At 34.5% G+C, this 17,977-nt stretch overlaps 3 protein-coding genes across 12 annotated transcripts in view; 1 reads left to right on the top strand and 2 right to left on the bottom strand.

Annotated features, from left to right (window-relative positions):
* The window catches only part of Slif (cationic amino acid transporter slimfast), a 12,982-nt gene extending 8,011 nt beyond the window's left edge, over positions 1-4,971 (bottom strand). Inside the window, exons 1-2 of one of the 2 annotated variants that reach the window (XM_070305668.1) lie at positions 4,421-4,971; positions 3,733-3,942 (exon numbers count right to left, since the gene is read on the bottom strand). The gene's annotated coding sequence lies outside the window, so the exon portion shown is untranslated. The remainder of the gene's footprint in view (positions 1-3,732; positions 3,943-4,420) is intronic. The other variant, XM_070305667.1, reaches the window with a different exon arrangement.
* Positions 4,777-14,936, top strand: Chro (chromodomain-containing protein chromator). Of its 9 annotated transcripts, XM_070305653.1 has the most exons (15): positions 5,674-5,855; positions 6,131-6,216; positions 6,491-6,633; positions 6,719-6,959; positions 7,271-7,446; positions 7,517-7,653; positions 7,794-8,006; positions 8,104-8,186; positions 8,767-9,840; positions 9,949-11,214; positions 11,338-11,431; positions 13,622-13,760; positions 13,828-14,089; positions 14,479-14,678; positions 14,750-14,936. In XM_070305653.1, exons 1-15 carry the CDS (start codon positions 5,674-5,676, stop codon positions 14,924-14,926), a joined length of 4,473 nt encoding a protein of 1,490 aa, XP_070161754.1. In that variant the 3' UTR covers positions 14,927-14,936. The 9 variants fall into 9 exon arrangements, with proteins under 9 accessions (XP_070161756.1, XP_070161758.1, XP_070161757.1 ...); XM_070305655.1 differs by lacking the exon at positions 5,674-5,855 and adding an exon at positions 4,777-4,860 and having other exon boundaries at positions 8,767-11,214; XM_070305657.1 differs by lacking the exon at positions 5,674-5,855 and adding an exon at positions 4,805-4,864 and having other exon boundaries at positions 8,767-11,214.
* On the bottom strand, positions 13,516-17,977 carry LOC138938581 (tRNA (cytosine(72)-C(5))-methyltransferase NSUN6-like). Its single transcript, XM_070305671.1, has 7 exons — positions 17,554-17,977; positions 17,329-17,451; positions 16,982-17,177; positions 16,749-16,908; positions 16,328-16,538; positions 15,728-16,015; positions 13,516-15,648 (listed from the first exon to the last, which is right to left on the bottom strand). Exons 1-7 carry the CDS (start codon positions 17,680-17,682, stop codon positions 15,364-15,366), a joined length of 1,392 nt encoding a protein of 463 aa, XP_070161772.1. The 5' UTR covers positions 17,683-17,977; the 3' UTR covers positions 13,516-15,363.

Here is a 17,977-nt window from a genome sequence, read left to right as displayed (position 1 = left end):
TAATTTTCTCTATCCATACGATCACGAAGGGAAAATGAAAATCTATTCAAATGTAACGAATGTTAGATTTGAAAAAATACTGAAAAGAACAGCTTTCATCGAGACAAGCATATTTTTCACTTGGATAAGATTTTTATTTTTTCATTATAGTTTAATGAATTTATTTACCAAGAATTTTAACACACGTAACCATATATTATATTAAAATAAAATTATGATATAACATATAAATAAAAATTTTAAAAGTAAAAGAATAAAATTCTCTGAGAATGTGAGAATTTTTAGAGAGACACCCTTTAGACATCCCCAGTTTATCATATTCATCGGTGTTAAAATAAAAATAATAATCATTTGCTAAGAATTTTAATTTAAGGTTTTATACACGCTATTGTCTTTAGTAACAGCAACAGCGATTATAGTGACAAAATCGTACATATGTATATATATATATATATATATATATATATATATATATATATATATATATAGACACGAATTACACGATTACAAGGTTCAAACAAAAATATTCGATGGAAATCATTACGCCAAGTTTTTATAGCTTTCCTGTCACGAATATTGAACGAACCTTGAGTTATTTAACATCTCATATAAACCAGTAATAATCTTCGACAGTCATTATACATACCTGCTCAAACGTTATCCGACAAAAAAAGGAGACTTTTTATTCGTAATTAATCCTTTTCAATGTACTTGATTATATAATTCAATTGTTGCAGATGTGCCGTAGAAATGTCCGATTTTATTCAAATTATTCAAATATATTTCCCAAAAATTTACATATATGTCAATTTCTCATTCACGCGCTCGCGCGCACACACACACACACACACACACACACACACACACACACACACACACACACACACACACACACACACACACACACACACACACACACACATATATATATATATATATATATATATATATATATATATATATATACATACACTGAAAATGCAATCGAGCTGAAAGAATAACGAATATAGTAATAAAGCTTGCGAACGATTCTACAGTATATGGAACGGCGAACATTTGCTTTTTACCATTACAATTCACATTTGAAAAGTAACGTCACATTCAACCTTGTATGTATACATATATATAATTTTCGATATGTACTTCGATTGTTCTTCAATAGGTTGAAGATATATAACCAACATTTATCTTTGCTCCGTTAACTTTTACAAAATATTTATGCGCAGAATATTTAACAATATATAATGTTTACATTCCTATTAACATTGTCACACGTCTTGTGCATGACGGTTTCGTTCTCTCTCTCTCTCCCTTTTTTTCTTCTCTTTCTCTTTTACAAAAACCTTCGCCAAAATATAATTTCCATAACAAGCAATTATAATAAAACGAACATGCTTTAACGCGTTTAAATTTTTTGATAAAAACACACATCACACACAATATATATAAACGAGCTTACCTAACTCCGAAGATAAAATAGAAATATCAGCGCAAATTGAAGATACGAAATATATTTCGTACACGATTAAACTCTTGATCAACATAGGATGAATAATGTAAATGAAATTACGGATGCGTCAACGGTTATAAGCAACGATCGCGCATTGACGAACGATTTCAAATTAATAACTGTACTGTAATCTCACTGTGATATATACTGTCGATAGTCACTTTCCACCTCTGTCTGAGTATAGAGTAATAAGTTTCAATATGTTTCCCCCCACCTTATATCATTAAAGTAGAATGTTCGCTGCTGCCGACAACGGCAAGTTACACTCGTTGCCGCAAAATCCCAGTCACGTATAAATTACCAATGACACTCGGACCTCGGATATTCATATTTTTGATAAATACAATATAAATCAATTGTAAAAAAATTAGAAAAGAGAAAAAAATAAAACTATGAAAATAAGACTATGATTACCATAAGAACAATTTCTTTCTAATTAAACAGAGATAAACATACTTCCAAGACATTTTGCGTTCTTCTTCTAATTTTGGCACACAAATTGCTAATAGATAATATGACACGTATGCGCAGCCTATACTTCCTGTCTACGATACGTACAGAGACTATACATATACATATATGCCTGTCTTTCACAAATTATGTTTCTCGGCGTTTCTGTATAAATCTTATTTCGTTTGATTATTCAGCTTTATCAAAGCGATAAAATCATTAGATTTTATACGCGCGCATAAAGAACGTGCGTATAAAGAATATTTTATTTGTGTATGCTACGCAGTTGCACAAAAATACACACATAAATGTATTTATATAGAGATATTTGTATATTTATATACAAATTCTTTTATATATCAATAAAAATACGAGTGTAAATATTTATAAAATGATTTTTTCTAATTCAGTACAAACTGACATTAATTATATAGTCTCTTTTTTTTGTTTTTGAAAAATTATTTATTTATTTAAATTAATTAAAAAGCTTACTTAAACTGGAACGATATATTTCCATGTGTTTTCATTTTTATTTACTGTCTTACAAGTTATATTAAGTACTGTCTTACAATAATACTAGAACATGTTCTAGTATTATTAAATGGATTAATACATTATGATTATTCTGTAGTGTTATATATTATGATTATTCTGTAATATCTCGATTTGTGTGTGTGTATGTGTGTGTGTGTGTAGCAATGCTTGGCAAATTGCTACAATTTATACTAAACAGATTTTTTTTTTTTTTTTTTTTTTTTTTTTTTTAATTTATCTATGGATTTATTCTACGTTGCAGGATTTATCGTGCAATCAGGACATGTGTGTAAGATTTCATGAATAAATATCTCACAGTCTAAACAAAACGTTTGATTACATTTTCCATAAATGTAGATCTAAAAATAAAAATACATATGACACACACATTATTCTTATTCTATATATTGGAAATATTTAGATACTAGTTATAAATTAATTTCTCTTTCGAATGATTCACAACTGTAAAATTTTTATTTTTTAATTATATATAGATATCTCTTTTCAAACTTCAATATACATATTAAACTTTTTTTTTTTTGCGATAAATCTTTATTATACCCCCTTCCCCTCCCCGCCCCACCCATATGCACATCACAAATTTTTAATTTTTAAATAAAATTGTCTCATTCTGTGATGCAACATATGGGAGAATGATATCTTTTTGTCCTTTTGTACAAAAGTTTTTTGGCAACTAAAATATAATAAATGGTTGTCTTCAAATGCAACTTCTTTAAAAGGTTCGACAGGAAATAGAATTGTGCTAAATGTGGGAGCAGTAAAATAAGACCGCACACACAAGCTCTACATTCGACGGGGAACTCGCAATGTTTACTAAAACACTGGGGACAAAGATAGTCAGTACTCGTAAGCTTTACCAACTCATCAAAGTTTTCCACATAGCTGTAATAAAAAAAAAAAAAGAGAGAGAGAGAGAGAGAGAGAAGACGAATAGAAGAAGAACAGCACCCTAATGTACACGTGCATATGTCGAGGAGTAAAATTTGTAATACTATTAAAAATTATATTAAAGTACCATTTATAATACACATATATACGTGCAAAAAGTAGGGATACATATTATTCTAATCTGTGCACTTACCACGTACACACTGTCACAGACATATTTGATGCACTAGAGTGTAAAATATGATTTTAAATGAGTTTTAACCTTAATCCATAGATGTTTATAGTAAATTGCACATAATAAGTAAATAATTGATAATCTTTTGTCATACCTTTAGGGAACATAAGAACCAAGTCGATTTTAAATCTTGATTGGGCATTGATTTGGAGGCATCCAAGATGATATAAAGATGTCTCATCATTCCTAATCGAGTACCTTGTTTTCTTTCCAATTGACACTTTCTCTTAGCATTATGAATAATATCTCCGGCAGATGCTTCCAATAATCCACGATTATCCTTCTCTCTCTCGATTGTGTTTTCCTGCATTAAAAATATATCTGTATATCTTAGATTATTAAATCAATGTGAAGTGTAAAAAATTTTTATTCATATATCAAAGAGAGAAGAGTATCGACGTTGAACACAAAAATTAGTCTGGAAACGTATCATATATCTCTTCAAACTCTTCCTCTGCGATAATTTATCGCGAGATAAAATATTTTACGATTAAAAGATATTATTATAAATAAGGAAACAGAAAACTTTTTATACACGTATGTATAATAATTGATAATAATCAATTCTTTTATTTTTTTTGACACAGCGTTTGACAGCTAGTCTTGTGAAAAATAAAACATTTCTTTTTTTCGGCTAAATCATTGTTCCTATTTTACTAATAAAGCAAAGATAAAATCATATAATATTATATTCTCTTCTATTTTATCTACTCCCATACAGAATAGAAATGAATAAAAATACACATATATATATAATACACACATACATATATAATACACACATATATATATAATAAAATCAGTTTTTCTTATTTTCTTTTAAGACGGGATTTCCCTCCAAAATCTCTGTTTGAAATAGGTCAAGCGGAGCGGAGACTGACAGACGGGGTAGATGGATCAAGGTGAATACGTGTAAGAACGTAAGAAATGTGGTGGACGCGCCATAAGGCAACGGGCGACAGACGACAGGACGGGACACGAGGCACAGAACACAGACTGCCATTTTGCCATAGCACATGGCACATGGCACTACTGGTGCTACTGCACACTGCACATCATTGCACACTGTGCAGAGTGTACAGCACTGCCGCAGCCCGCCATGGCGCTACTGTCGGCCGACGCGGTCGCTAGTCGCTGTCGCTGTTTTCGTCTTGTCTCGTACGACGACGAGCAATTTTCCAGACTGAGGAAAATCTAGCCGTTCACACCAACTTCGCCGTGTGTAAGTGAGCATCGCTAGTCTATTTTTGCGATCGTGCTATTAATCGCATTAGCGCGCGTGTCACGGTGTGTTCGAAAAGCATTCACGTAAAGACAGGAAGTGAGTAACTCTTATAGAAGAGTATCGGCGACGAGAGCCATCTTTGACGAGCATCGGCTTGCTCGTTAGAGACAGAGACGTCGAGACTTTACAGTTTGCCGACGACAACGACGACGACGACGACGACGACGACGACGACAACGACGAACGACGACGACAATAATGATATAAAAAAAAAAAAAAGAACAACGCCGACGTCTCATCGACAAAATCGCCGTTCTCAAATGCTTCTCGTATTTCTTATATCTCGATCATCGCTAAATCTTACATATATCTCGGAAAATAATTTTTTCGCTCGTTAATACACAACTTGCTAGATAAGACCGCGTTGTGGATCGTGGCGGGAATAAGTGCGGCAATGTGAGTATTTTTCGTTTCCTCTTGTAATTCACCCTACAACTGATCGCGTTTACAATCGCGCGTCGACCATCCTATATATTTAGGCGCTCTGTCATCCTTGTGCGGGGAAATGCGCGTTTAATTTAAACGTTAGTAATATATAATAAAGTAGCTGAGAATGCTCCGCTTATCAGCAGCCGCGAACGCGATACATCGCGCATGATATGATGCGCGAATGCGCGCGCGCCAAGTGTAAGCGCGCGTCCACGAGTATTGTGCTGCGCTGCGCTGTGCTGCGCTATGCTATGCTATGCTATGCTATGTTATGTTATGCTATGCTATGCTATGCTATGCTATGCTATGTTATGCTATGTTATGCTATGCTATGCTATGCTATGCTATGCTATGCTATGCTATAAGACGAATAGGTACGGCGTACGGCGCGAGTGTCTCCTTGGAGGGAAAGGGAGAGAGAGAGAGAGAGTACGAGCGAGAATAAAGTACTCTCTCACCGTTCAATCGCTAGTTGCCGGCCGTGCGTGTAAATTTGTGTTGAGGTGTGTATTTTCATTTTCGTGAGTCGCTCGCGGAATTGGCAATGTGTACAGGTTCGTCATCTTTTTCGGAGAAACTAGCGAAAAGTCTAATGTTCGTTCGAGGTTCGTAGAGCTTTGTAGCCGGATCTCGCGCGTGGAAGAGAAAATTCCATTTCTGTATTCGATCGCGCGCAATTTCGATATATTATAAAGAAAAGAAAGAAACGCTTTTCTTATAAGCGCTCCTGTAGAGAGTTGTCATCATTTTTTTAACGGTACTCGTATTTAATTTTTAGAAAAAGAGATTGCGGGTCAAATCTATACAGAATGGAAGGAGACGATGGCCCTTCGGCTATCAGTAGTAAACCTACCGTCATCAAAGGTAATTACTCTTTGTCTATCATTTAAATTTATACACATCTTCTATAATTTTTTTTTTTTTTTTTTTTTTTTTTTTAACTGTTATTCTGTATTTGGAATTGCATATACGTAGTGGAGTAAGATTTTTTTTTTTTTTTTTTTAAATTTCTACAAAGAAGAATATATGTATAATGTAATTTTATTCCTGTATGCATTGTATTTTCTTTTCTTTTCTCATCGTTACACTATAATCGCCATCATTTATCTTCCTAATTTTTTTCCTACCTGTCTCTTAGCGGCGCAAGAGCAAATGGGACGATTAGACGTATTAGTATGCGGACAGTGTCATTCCGTTTTTCACTTTATTGAAGAGTTTCAAGAACATCGTATAAAGGAGGGAGCTTGCTCCAAAGTTTCACATTTTCGTGAAAATAACGACGTTTGTATTTTCATGTTTAGAATATTCTTAATTGGTTAACTTAATTGTATCAATTTTTTGTAAAATTAATATGAAACCTTTGTAGAATGGACAAAAAGCACAAGTTTGGGCATTCTTATTATGGAAAGATTCGCAAATCCAACCAGAAGGTTCGGACAAAGATGCGACTAATGCTTGGAAACTCTACCAAAAATGGTGTAAAATGGATACGCATGTAAGAGATTCCTGGATTGCAGCGGGAAAGACTATACAAACTTTTACAAAAATTAGTAATGCAAAAATGCAAGATACACCGATACAAGTTCAAACAAATACTAATGTCGAAGGTAATATACAGTATATATATATATTGTATATTCGCGTGCGTGTGTGTGTAGGCAAATAGAGGTAGAGTAAGGTTGGATTTGACACACACACACACACACATACACATATATATGTATATATGTATGTATGTATGTATGTATCAAATCCAACCTTACACTACCTCTATTTTCTTATCTAATACATACACACACGTGCGCGCGCATGTATATGCAAAAAAAATATATTTTCAATAAATGAGAGTATATAAGGAGATGTTGTATTTAAGACTAGGTTTATTCATATTATCTTATTGCTTTATATATCCATATAGGTGCCAAGCCGATAATAGTTCGCAAAATTATTAGAAATGGACAGCCAGACGAAACGACGAATGAAGCTAAAAAAGATACAAAATTACCAGAAACAAAAACACAAAAGAATGAATCTGTAGAAATGGAAACGGATAGAAAAGAAAAGCCAAAACTTAAACCATCAATTAAGCCCAAGGTCTTACATCATTTATGTATAAAAATATATATTTTCAGATTTACTTTATTTATATTCTATATTTTTGTAGAACAAGTCTGGTAAGGCAGCGACTGAAGACGCGGAATCAAGCAACGAAGAGTACGTTGTCGAGAAAATTTTAGCTAAGCGTTTTAATCCCAAAAAGAGATGCTCGGAATTTTTAATTAAATGGGAAGGCTGTTCACAGTGAGTGAATTCTAGTAATGTTATAATGCATCTTTTTTTTTCTTTTTTTTCTTTTTTTATATTTTATATATATATATATATATATATATATATATATATTTAAGAATTAATAATGAGTTCTGAAATATGTAAAACTTTAGTGAAAATAATACGTGGGAGTCTGCAGAGGCTGTATCAACTTGCAAAAATATGTTGGACGAATTTGAGCGAAATCTCGCTAAACAAAAAGAGCTTAAAGCAGCTCAACAACAAACTAATACAAAAGTCGTAGGACGTGCAAGTTTACCGGCGCAAAAACCGGTGATAAAAGCTGAAGTTAATAAGCCTGGACCGAGTACAGCGACACAAGCGGGGTAAGAGAGGCTTTGCTCTTTTATAGTTGATGAAATGATTACAAAAAATTCAGTTTTATCGATAGGTACTTAATAATTTGTTTCTTTTTATGTGTAGACGACCAATGCGATCAAGTAAATCGAAAGCAATGGATCAAGTAAAGCAATGGTGCGGCTCGATGAAAGAGGAGGATAACGAACGTATGTAATACATATATATATATATATATATATATATATTTACATGAGGGGGAGTCAAAAAATAAGGTTCCCAACTCGTTGCTCCAACTTTTTTTAATATTTAATTTTTGGTAAAATAGTTAATTTCTCAAATAAATATATCCTTACACTATTTTTCAACATAGTCACCTTTTCTTTCGAAGCACTTGTCTAGATAGTAGATCCATGCATCTATTTTATTGGCGAAAGCTGGGATCTTGTTGTCGCAACCATTTCTGTGCTTGATGCTTGACATCATCATCATTTGATCTGAATCGCTGGCCACAAAGATGTCTTTTCAACTATAGAAACAGATTTTTGATGTATGGATCTTCCGCCTAGGCAGGTGCTTCAAAAGAAAAGAAAATTATGTTGAAAAATAGTGTAAAGATATATATATATATATATTTGAGAGATGTGTAAGTATATTTCACAAAAAATTAGATATTAAAAAAGTACATGAATTGGGAACTTTACTTTTCAACTTTCCCTCATATATATTTGTTCCCAAAATGTTGCTGATATTGCTTTAATTAATACATATTTATATATAAAAATATAGTATTAGGTAAAAGGAGAATCCACGATTCGGAAAGTGAGTCAGACGATGGAGAAAGCAGTGCTGCAAAGAGAACTAAAGTCGATACAGGCAGTGACGACGAATGGACTGGAGAATCGGACAGTGATTCGAGGATGGGTCGGAGCGATGTGATTCAACGTGCATTCAGTCGCGCTAATGCCCAATCTAATGGTTCCAACAGAGTGTCAGTTTCATCCACTGACTTGGCAACCTCATTAGGATTACAATCTCCCGAAGGGGCAAAATCCAGCCAACCACCTGTTTTGGTAGCTAACGCTAAAGGAGTTGTTAAAGTCGATCCTAAACAGATGCCAAATTTAACTTCTGGCGTTTATGTCATGTCACGGAAAGATGGTATCATTAAGCTAGATTCGTCACCTAGCGGAAAAATGGCGGTCAAAGGATCTCCGACGACGCAAAGTATGTTAATGGTCCAAAATCGGGACACTATGAGAAAACAATCGAATTCGATGACTCCTGCGATGAAAGTTGTTTCAAAGATGGATGGTAGCCAAGTAGTAACGCAGATGAAAGTAGTCACCTCCAAACCTATTACGGCGAAAACGCCGGGAAGTGTGCAAAAGACAGAACCTATAAAGATACAGCCGAAACCAGATCCGTCGCAATTGCAACAAATACACGTTGTGACTGCGATGTCGGGACCAATAGCTTTGCAGCCGAGAATAACTACAGGCATAAGGCCTACTTCCGTGACGCCTCAGCGAACGGCGGACGGTCGTCCTTTATTACCTAGACCAGCGTTACGCGCAACAACAGCAACGAGCGTTCTTGGTACTATTCGCACACCTGTCAGAGCACCGGCACCGAGACAGATTCAAACGCAAACGACGCGTCCTGTGTTGCAGAAGCGTGCTACGACAACGGTCATAAATACACAATCAGTTTCGCCGAGTGCCGCCGGCACGCCAGTCGCGCAGATCAGGCCGAAATTCACAGTGCTTACGACACCCGCGCAATCCAAACAGGTGATTAAAACTGGAACTAGTCCAGTACAACAACAAACACAAATGAAACAATCTCCGAAGACACCAGTGGGTAAGGCACAATCGTTGTTATCTCCGCAGCAAAAGTTATTAATGGCAAAGAGGAAAGCGCAAGAAGCAGCGGGTATAATTAAACCGGGTGTTCGTGGACTTTTGGCAGGTGCACGCGCAGGTGCTAGTGCAGCACGAGGCAGGGCGAAAGTAGGCGAGACATCTTCGGCGATTACTCAGGCAGGAGCAAAATTCAAGGAAAGCAAACTAGCGGAAGGTGATGGACTTCACATGGAGTTTCATGAGGTCGGTTCAGAAGAGAGCAGCAGCGATGGTGAGCCTGATCTACCGCCTCCTCCCGAGTCTGATGCCATCACAGCTCTCGAGCCTGATAGTCCACCACGTCCGTTCACATTGTGCCCTCTCACGGGACGTATAATCGGTCCAGATGGTGAGCCAATCGAGCAAGCGGCGGAACAATCCGAGCCTGAACCAACTGTATCACCTTCAAACACCACGATTTTATCGACTGCAATGAAAACAACCACTACCGTGTCCGAAACTACGATCGCAGCAGATGACGTTACGGCTGCTACTGCTACTACCACTACCAGCACTACCACCACCACTAGCACCACCACTACTGACGCCGACGCCGCCGCCGCCGCCGCCGAATTGGTCTTACCTTCTCTGGATTCGCTCACAGAAAACGGTATTATGAGGGTCGAGATGAGTCCTGGTGGAACAACCGGCACCATTGTTCAAACTAGCGAAACAACAGCGCAAATTAATCTATCGAACGTAACGGTACCTGCACCGGATTTGCCATGTTTGGACGATACCGCTCCTACAATACCAGCTACAGTACCAGCCGTTCCCGCATCCTCCACGCCTTTGACAGAAAACACGACGAGCTCAGTTGAAACATCCATCACCACGGCATTGTCGGCTGTTACAGCAGCGACATCAACCGTTACCATGTCAGTAACGTCGGCCGATGTTAAAACTGACGATAAGATATCGGAAGAAAGAAAAGTGGCAACGGACGATGCGTCTAATTTAGTTACTCTAGCAGAACATGGTGTCGTCTATCAAGTCGCGGGCCAAGCAGAGGATGGACAAACGCTTTTAGTAACGCGCGACGCCGATGGCGAACAGCAAATATATGTAACTACTGAACAACAAGGAGACGACGGTTCTGTCTTGACATTTAATCACGCGGTCGCCGAGGCTGTAGCGCAGTTGATTCCTGATCAGGTAAATCTCACTCCCCAGTTTTACGTAAAGGAAGACGGAGCCGAACCGACTGAAAATTCAATGGTGATGTCTATAATGGATAACGCGAATGCGACCGATGTAACCGGAGCCCAAGAAGATAATGACGGACAGGCACAAGTTGTAGCTCAAGTAGTACAAGCTGAAGAACCCACTCCAGGTAATATAACGTATTATCTCATTTTATCTATTTCAAATAAATATTAGTTGCTTTCGACAATATTTATCCATTATGCATTTATCCATTGTCTGTCCCTCTTTACAAATGTTCGATTATTCATAGGCGGAACTAGGAGAGTAGTACTGCTCTTATCGGATGGAAATTTAATGGTGACCGAAGTGGACGAAGAACAATATGCTGCATTGGAACTTGACAAGTAAAGACATAATTTTGACATATGCTAAAGGAATATCGCGGCGATGCATCGAATTACGTTACGCGCAAATTGTACGTTTAAAATGTGATCGTGAATTGTGTATATATGTAAGAACGTTCACTTCTCGTACAATTACACATCGGTGACGTCTTATACTATTTAGCGACTACAGACTAGGTATTGTATGTAAAGTGGAGAGACAGAGCTGACATACTGTAAAAAAAAAAAATCAGCACACATCAAGAAAAATCTAAATTTTAGATTTTAAAAATGTATGTTTCAGTGTAAAACACTTTATTGGTATCTCCATTTTCGTGTTTAACTTTTATGGCATGAAATATATAGCACGCATACCCACGTACACACACACACACACACATACACACATGTGGAATATAAATATAGAACTACTGTCAATGGAGTGACATCAATATAGTATGTACGAAGTAAGCATTGTATTTGTAGGATAGTGAAATATAATATGGGGTTTTATATTTTCCAATCAAATAATGAGCTTTGTTAAAAAAGAAAAAATCTTATTCCATGCATACAAAGTCCAAGGTGATGATATAGAATAGAACAATCATCATGACGGACGCATCTATATAAAGAGATAATTAGAGATTTATTTCATTGATAAAACGCGTGAAAAAAGAAGAGCAAAATATTGACCAGAATCTTTTTTTTTTTCTTCTTTTTTTTTAACTTGTACCTGTGCATTTTTTAAGCTGCGCTCCGATATTCGCTGCCAGTACGGAAAATTTATAGTTTACGTACACTAAATTTTCAGTACTGACAGTGAATATCGGAACGCAGGCTAAGTACGGCTGAAATGAAATATTCTTGTATATGTATTATGTCTGCCCTTTATATCTTATATTCATTATATGATCGTGACACATCTCTTATAACGGATTCAATTGGATGCACTAGGATACAAATAAAAGTCTGGTACAGCGAGGCTTAAATCAGGCATACGTACTCTCTAATTTACATAAAAACATATATGTAGTCCGTTCACTAAAAAAAATGTCTAATATATAGAATGTTCTGTCAAATATGATGAATTACACTGACGACATCTCACGATTTGAGCTCGCTTTATACATATGCCATTACATTAATTTGTGTACGATAATGTTTAATGTGCCCCAGTATAACTACTGGTGTGTCCAATCGAATTTGCTATTACATTATATGGACTATGTATGCTTATCTGTAGGATAAATAAGTGCACCCTAACAAAACACTTATAATTTCTGAATCTATAAAGCTTAAAATATAATGTTGTTGAACGGAGTATCAACTAGCCTACCATTATTAAACCCGTTCCTATTAGTTGCAGGTAATTCTAGGATGTGCAAGGTGTGTAATGCATTAGGTGTATAATGATAAATATATTCAACCAACATACTGTTTTTATAAAATAACACACATTGTGAAATAAATAATTGTGTCATCTATCTATTTAAACATGTATGAAAAAAAAAAAGTGAATTTATGCGCAATTTTCGCAAATGAGAATAACCATAATTCTATGTCGATTCTTTCTTCGTGATGTACTATGAGCACGTTCCACTTGACGACCGCAACCCCGCAACGCTTACGGTATCATTTTATCCTTGTTGTTTACCGAAAGTTAAACAAAGACAAATGATGCTCGCGAATGTTGCGGTCGTTAAGTGGAACGCGCCCTATATATATATATATATATATATATATATATCGACGATGTTTCATTTTCACATACATTTACAGCGCACTACGATATGTCATAAAAATGTCTCTCGCAAGTTTGTACTTTGTTTACAAATTTGTCCTATAATTTTATATATATATATATATATATATAGAAAAATATCACTTTTTAATCATATAATAAATGTAAAATTATAATTTTTTTTTATAAGACAATCCACATTTTTTAAATTTTATTTTTAAAAAGGTCCCATTATATCAAGAGCATTCGTAATCCTCATGATAAAATTTCATGCCAGGTATCTATGTATTTCAGTTATACGTTACTTCTTCCATCATTTCAATATATTTTAATATATGCATCACATAACTCTCTATTAGAATATATTATCATATATATATATATAATATGCGACATGTGTATATTTAATTAAAAATAATGCGGCTATCATAAATATGTGTATTAATACTCATACTCTTTGTCATTCTCAGAAAAACCGAATCAATTGCCTCATCCAAAGTTAGCCAACCAAAAAGAAATATATCACAAACAGAGTTACGAAAGACGATCTTAATTGCAATCCCTAATTCTGTGGAATTTCATAATTATGAATCGAATAAATTATACCGGGTAGGTACGTAGATAGATATTGTAAAAGTATTTTCAGATGATAATATATTCTAATTCTTTATTACAGAAAGTTGTCGTACTACAAAATGTGAGTACATCTTTGGCCAGATTTCAATTAGCAGCAAGGCCTATATATTCACGATTCACTGTCATGATTGAATGTAAAAGACAAACTGGCGGTATTTCCCCAGGAATGCACGTAAAATTGATTATTCTCTTTCGTTGCGATATTTTGGACGAGCCCGAAGAGATGTTAATAATAAATGTACAGCAAGGACGTTCGGTGATTATCAACTTGCGCGGATATCGAGATTCACCGATATTGCGAAGTAAGTGAATTTATAATTGCAATATGCATATAAGCTTATTCGACAAATTTATAAAAATTGCCTATTTGCCAAAAATATATAAAATTGAGCGTCCAAATCGAGCCCAATAAAGAGTACGCGAAATAAAGATAATATAATCATCATCAAAAGAAAATAGGAAATATTTTCTTTATATATACCTTTTACTATCGCTATCACAGTGACTACTATCCCGTATTTTCCATATCCGCGAAAACAATTGCAAGCAAAAGCCATGATAAAAGATGAGAAGTGGATTGCGGAAATTCCATTTAGATTTAGACAAACAAATTCTCGCAAGAAAGTACAAAAAACTCCGTTTTCTATTTCTTAATAATATTCTTGATAATCTCACACATCTTTTCTTTAAGAGAAAATAAATTCACAGTTTACCGATACAAGTAGCAACGCTGGAGAAAGTAGATTATATTGCAAGAAATTAAAAAGCTTTGATTGTGGAGAGTGTCTCGTAGATCAACAAGTCATTTCATCTCTGATGGTTAAAAATGTCGGAGGCGAGGGAAGATTTTTCATTATGAGCGAAATCGATTGGTGCTCGATGCATATCGAGGTAAAAATATAAGCGCTCAGATAAATAGCAATATCATAAATATCATTATAGATACATGTATCTCATTTCAGGATGTGACAAACGACAATATGCTGATTCTATCATCTTTTGCTATGTGGCCCGCATATTTTACACTTAAACCGCAAGAGCATATATATCTATACATCTATTTCTTCCCTAATACTCACGGAATGCACGTAAATTATAATGTGAAGATATATTATATATACAATAGTAAATTTTTATAACTTTCTATCAAATAACTCTCTCCTCTCCTCCTCCTTTCTTTTTGTTCACTCTAAATTTAGATAGAGACATTGTATGCAATTTGCGACAATTGTTCCGTGATAACAACGGAAATCATTGGAGACGGAGTCGTGTCTATAAACAACAGTAAAGCATAAGAGGTACATATAAATCTCCGCCTCTTATTTGCGCGCACGTGCGCGCGCGTACACACGCAAAATATATGTATACATACTGTTTTCTTCTTTAAATAAATTGTTATCATAAAGGGACCTATAGGATCTATATAACGATAAAGGTATCAATCTCGTTTCCAGATTCAAGCATGTTATACAAACTTATCAAGTCTGTCTTTCAATCAAGAGTCTATTATATTTTCCAATAAATTAATTTTAGATATACATATATATACACAATATAGTGTAAAGTTGCAATGCGCTTAATCATTTTGAAAACATTTATTGAAGCATGCAATAAAAAATCCAACAGAATCAGTACTTTCAGTACCAAATCTACATACTTTTCTCGCATTCTCATTCGTTAGACCATCTATAGTGTATCCTTGACTACCATATCTATCTGTTTTTATCCGATCTGTAACGGATTCTAATTTTAACTCTGGAAATTGCTTCAATGCCCAAGCAATGATTCCTTCATTTTCTGCTATTGTAACAGTGCATGTACTATACACTAATGTTCCGTTTTGTTTCAAAAGACGAACGGCCTATATATTTACTTTTATTAGAGCCAAATATATATATATATGAATGTGCGTTTGCATGACACGTAATTTGTTGACTTACAGCAGAAAAGAGACTTCGTTGCAAGGGAATGTAAGAACGAAGCTGCGCCAATGTAATTGTATTATATAATTGTGGTCTTTGACCTAATGCGCTGCATGGAGTGTCTAAGAGAATACGATCAAAGTGATCCTGTTTGAATGGGGGTCCATCGGTATCGACGAAGCTATTGTCTTGTTCGATGACAGCCTTTGTAGCGTCGTAACAAAATATTTTAATGTTTTCGTCATTACACTTTTCCTTAAATCGTTTCACTTTACCTGCATTTTTCTCTAATGCTATTATTTTACCCTAAAAATTATATTATCAGAGTTGATAATAAAAAAAATACAATGAATATACATTATCTTTATATATATATATATATATATATATATATATATATATATATATATATATATATATATATATACTTTCTATATTTGTTTTCTCTTTCTCTTCTTTATTATTTCGAGAAGTAAGCATATACTCAAGTTCCAACTCGAGCATAAGAAAAGAAAAGAGGAAAAACAGAGAAAGAAAAAGATAGCTAGAAAAAATAATTGCCTGCGTTGTTATTATCGATAAAATAAACTCTTTTCTTTTTCTTCTTCAAGTATTTACCTGCCCTTTCATAAGAAACGAAATATGCGTAGTTTTGTTACCAGGTGCAGCGCACATGTCCAAAACTGTCTCACCTGGTTGGGGATTTAAAACTAAGCTACATAAAATAGACGGCAAATTTTGTAACAGTACATGTGATCTTAGAGATTCATTATCTGTATTCAATTGCGGAACTCGCGAGGTTACATCAGTCATAATTATTGCGATACCGCTGAAAGATAATTTACAGCATTATTTGGTAATACGACATGTATGATATAAAGGATCTTATAGGAATGAAATGATCAACCCGTATATGGCAAAAATAAACAAAAAGACATTTGTACAGTTTGTAAGGAGGAAATCTCTAATTATGATATAATAGAGAGTAAAAGCTTCTTCTCTCCCCCCTCTTTCTTTTATATAAGTCATTGTTTCTTACCATGGATTTTTTGCTTTACCGAATAACTCTTTCCTAGTTTGTCGCAGAATGCCATTACCCAAATATATCTTCTTGCTATCTGGATATGGTTTAATTAAACCCTTTTTGCAATGACCGATAACGTCGGCGAATACGCTGACTTTACAATTAACGATTAACCCTATAGTGAAATTAATCGAGATCCTTATGGATACATAATTAACAGGGAGAATTCTATGTATTACAAAGATTACCATTTGGCATTCCAATAACGCCAGGAGCATAAACATGAGATCCTCTTAATACAGCTGCACCACATATAGCATCGACCATAATCTCCCTTGGATATCTCTTTAAATCAAGAGATACCGATAAATCCCAATTTTCAACAGCGACTATCCCATTTGGAAGATCCGGTAAAAAGTGAATAGATGGATCTGGTTTATCAGCCTAATATATATAAAGCTCTCTCGTGTGAAGAGATGTAGTATAGTTTAAGTAAAAATATCAAGTATACAAATATAAAATAACAAATATCAAATAATAGCAATTGTTGTTGAAATTATTAAATTATTTCAACTAATATCGTGTGTTAACATACCTGCTTCAATGCTTTATATAGTTTCTGCAGATTATCTGTATAATGATTGGAAAAATGATCTAATCTATAAATACTTTTTCTAGGTGTTGTACACATCCATTTGCAGAGAGCATTGACTTTTTCCTATAATTTTTTTATCATAGAAAAAATCATAGAAAAAATGTTTTTATTTTATATAAAGATAGCAAGGAAAGAGAGTTACATATAAATGTTACTCTAAAATACCTGAATTTCATATTTTTGTAAATATCCATCGTTGGTGATAACTTTTCCAAAATCTGCTATCAATTGTTCATGTATGTCAGTTTTATTTTTAAACGGCGTTTCTCCGAAATTATATAACTGTGATAACATTATATATGTATAATGTGTGTGTGTGCGCGTGTGTGTGTATATCCCCTTTTTCCGTGTATATATTTAACAACTTATATTTGCAGATTCTTCGTAAAAATATGTACAATAATTTGGCATAAAAGTTTAATATTATTGTTTAGTATAATCACCGATAAGATAACTATTAAAGATCGTCAGCCCTAAGTAAATTTTTGTGACCATATCAAGTGAGCCCGGGATGGACCCGAAGGTAATTGAAGAATGTTGACATTATTAGCCGTTTTGACTGCATCGAAGATAATTAAAGAAAAATTAT

This window comes from Polyergus mexicanus, unplaced genomic scaffold (genome assembly GCF_030449975.1).
Source record: "Polyergus mexicanus isolate NDT 795.1 unplaced genomic scaffold, iyPolMexi1.0 SCAF_13, whole genome shotgun sequence".
Taxonomy (NCBI): Eukaryota; Metazoa; Arthropoda; class Insecta; order Hymenoptera; family Formicidae; genus Polyergus; species Polyergus mexicanus.
Note: the sequence above shows the minus strand (reverse complement) of the source record. Positions and strands in the feature narration are given on the sequence as shown.

What these genes read in the sequence shown, in the direction of transcription:
- Chro (XM_070305651.1), top strand. Translation starts at nt 5,689, where the DNA reads ATGCTATGCTATGCTATGCTATGCTATAAGACGAATAGGTACGGCGTA. An exon ending in AACAAATACTAATGTCGAAG is followed by an intron (nt 6,960 to 7,270) that starts GTAATATACAGT and finishes ATATCCATATAG; the next exon opens with GTGCCAAGCCGATAATAGTT. An exon ending in AGATTCACCGATATTGCGAA is followed by an intron (nt 14,090 to 14,478) that starts GTAAGTGAATTT and finishes CTTTTCTTTAAG; the next exon opens with AGAAAATAAATTCACAGTTT.
- LOC138938581 (XM_070305671.1), bottom strand. Translation starts at nt 17,682, where the DNA reads ATGTTATCACAGTTATATAATTTCGGAGAAACGCCGTTTAAAAATAAA. An exon ending in GGTAAAGCAAAAAATCCATG is followed by an intron (nt 16,539 to 16,748) that starts GTAAGAAACAAT and finishes ATTATCTTTCAG; the next exon opens with CGGTATCGCAATAATTATGA. An exon ending in AACGAAGTCTCTTTTCTGCT is followed by an intron (nt 15,649 to 15,727) that starts GTAAGTCAACAA and finishes GTAAATATATAG; the next exon opens with GCCGTTCGTCTTTTGAAACA.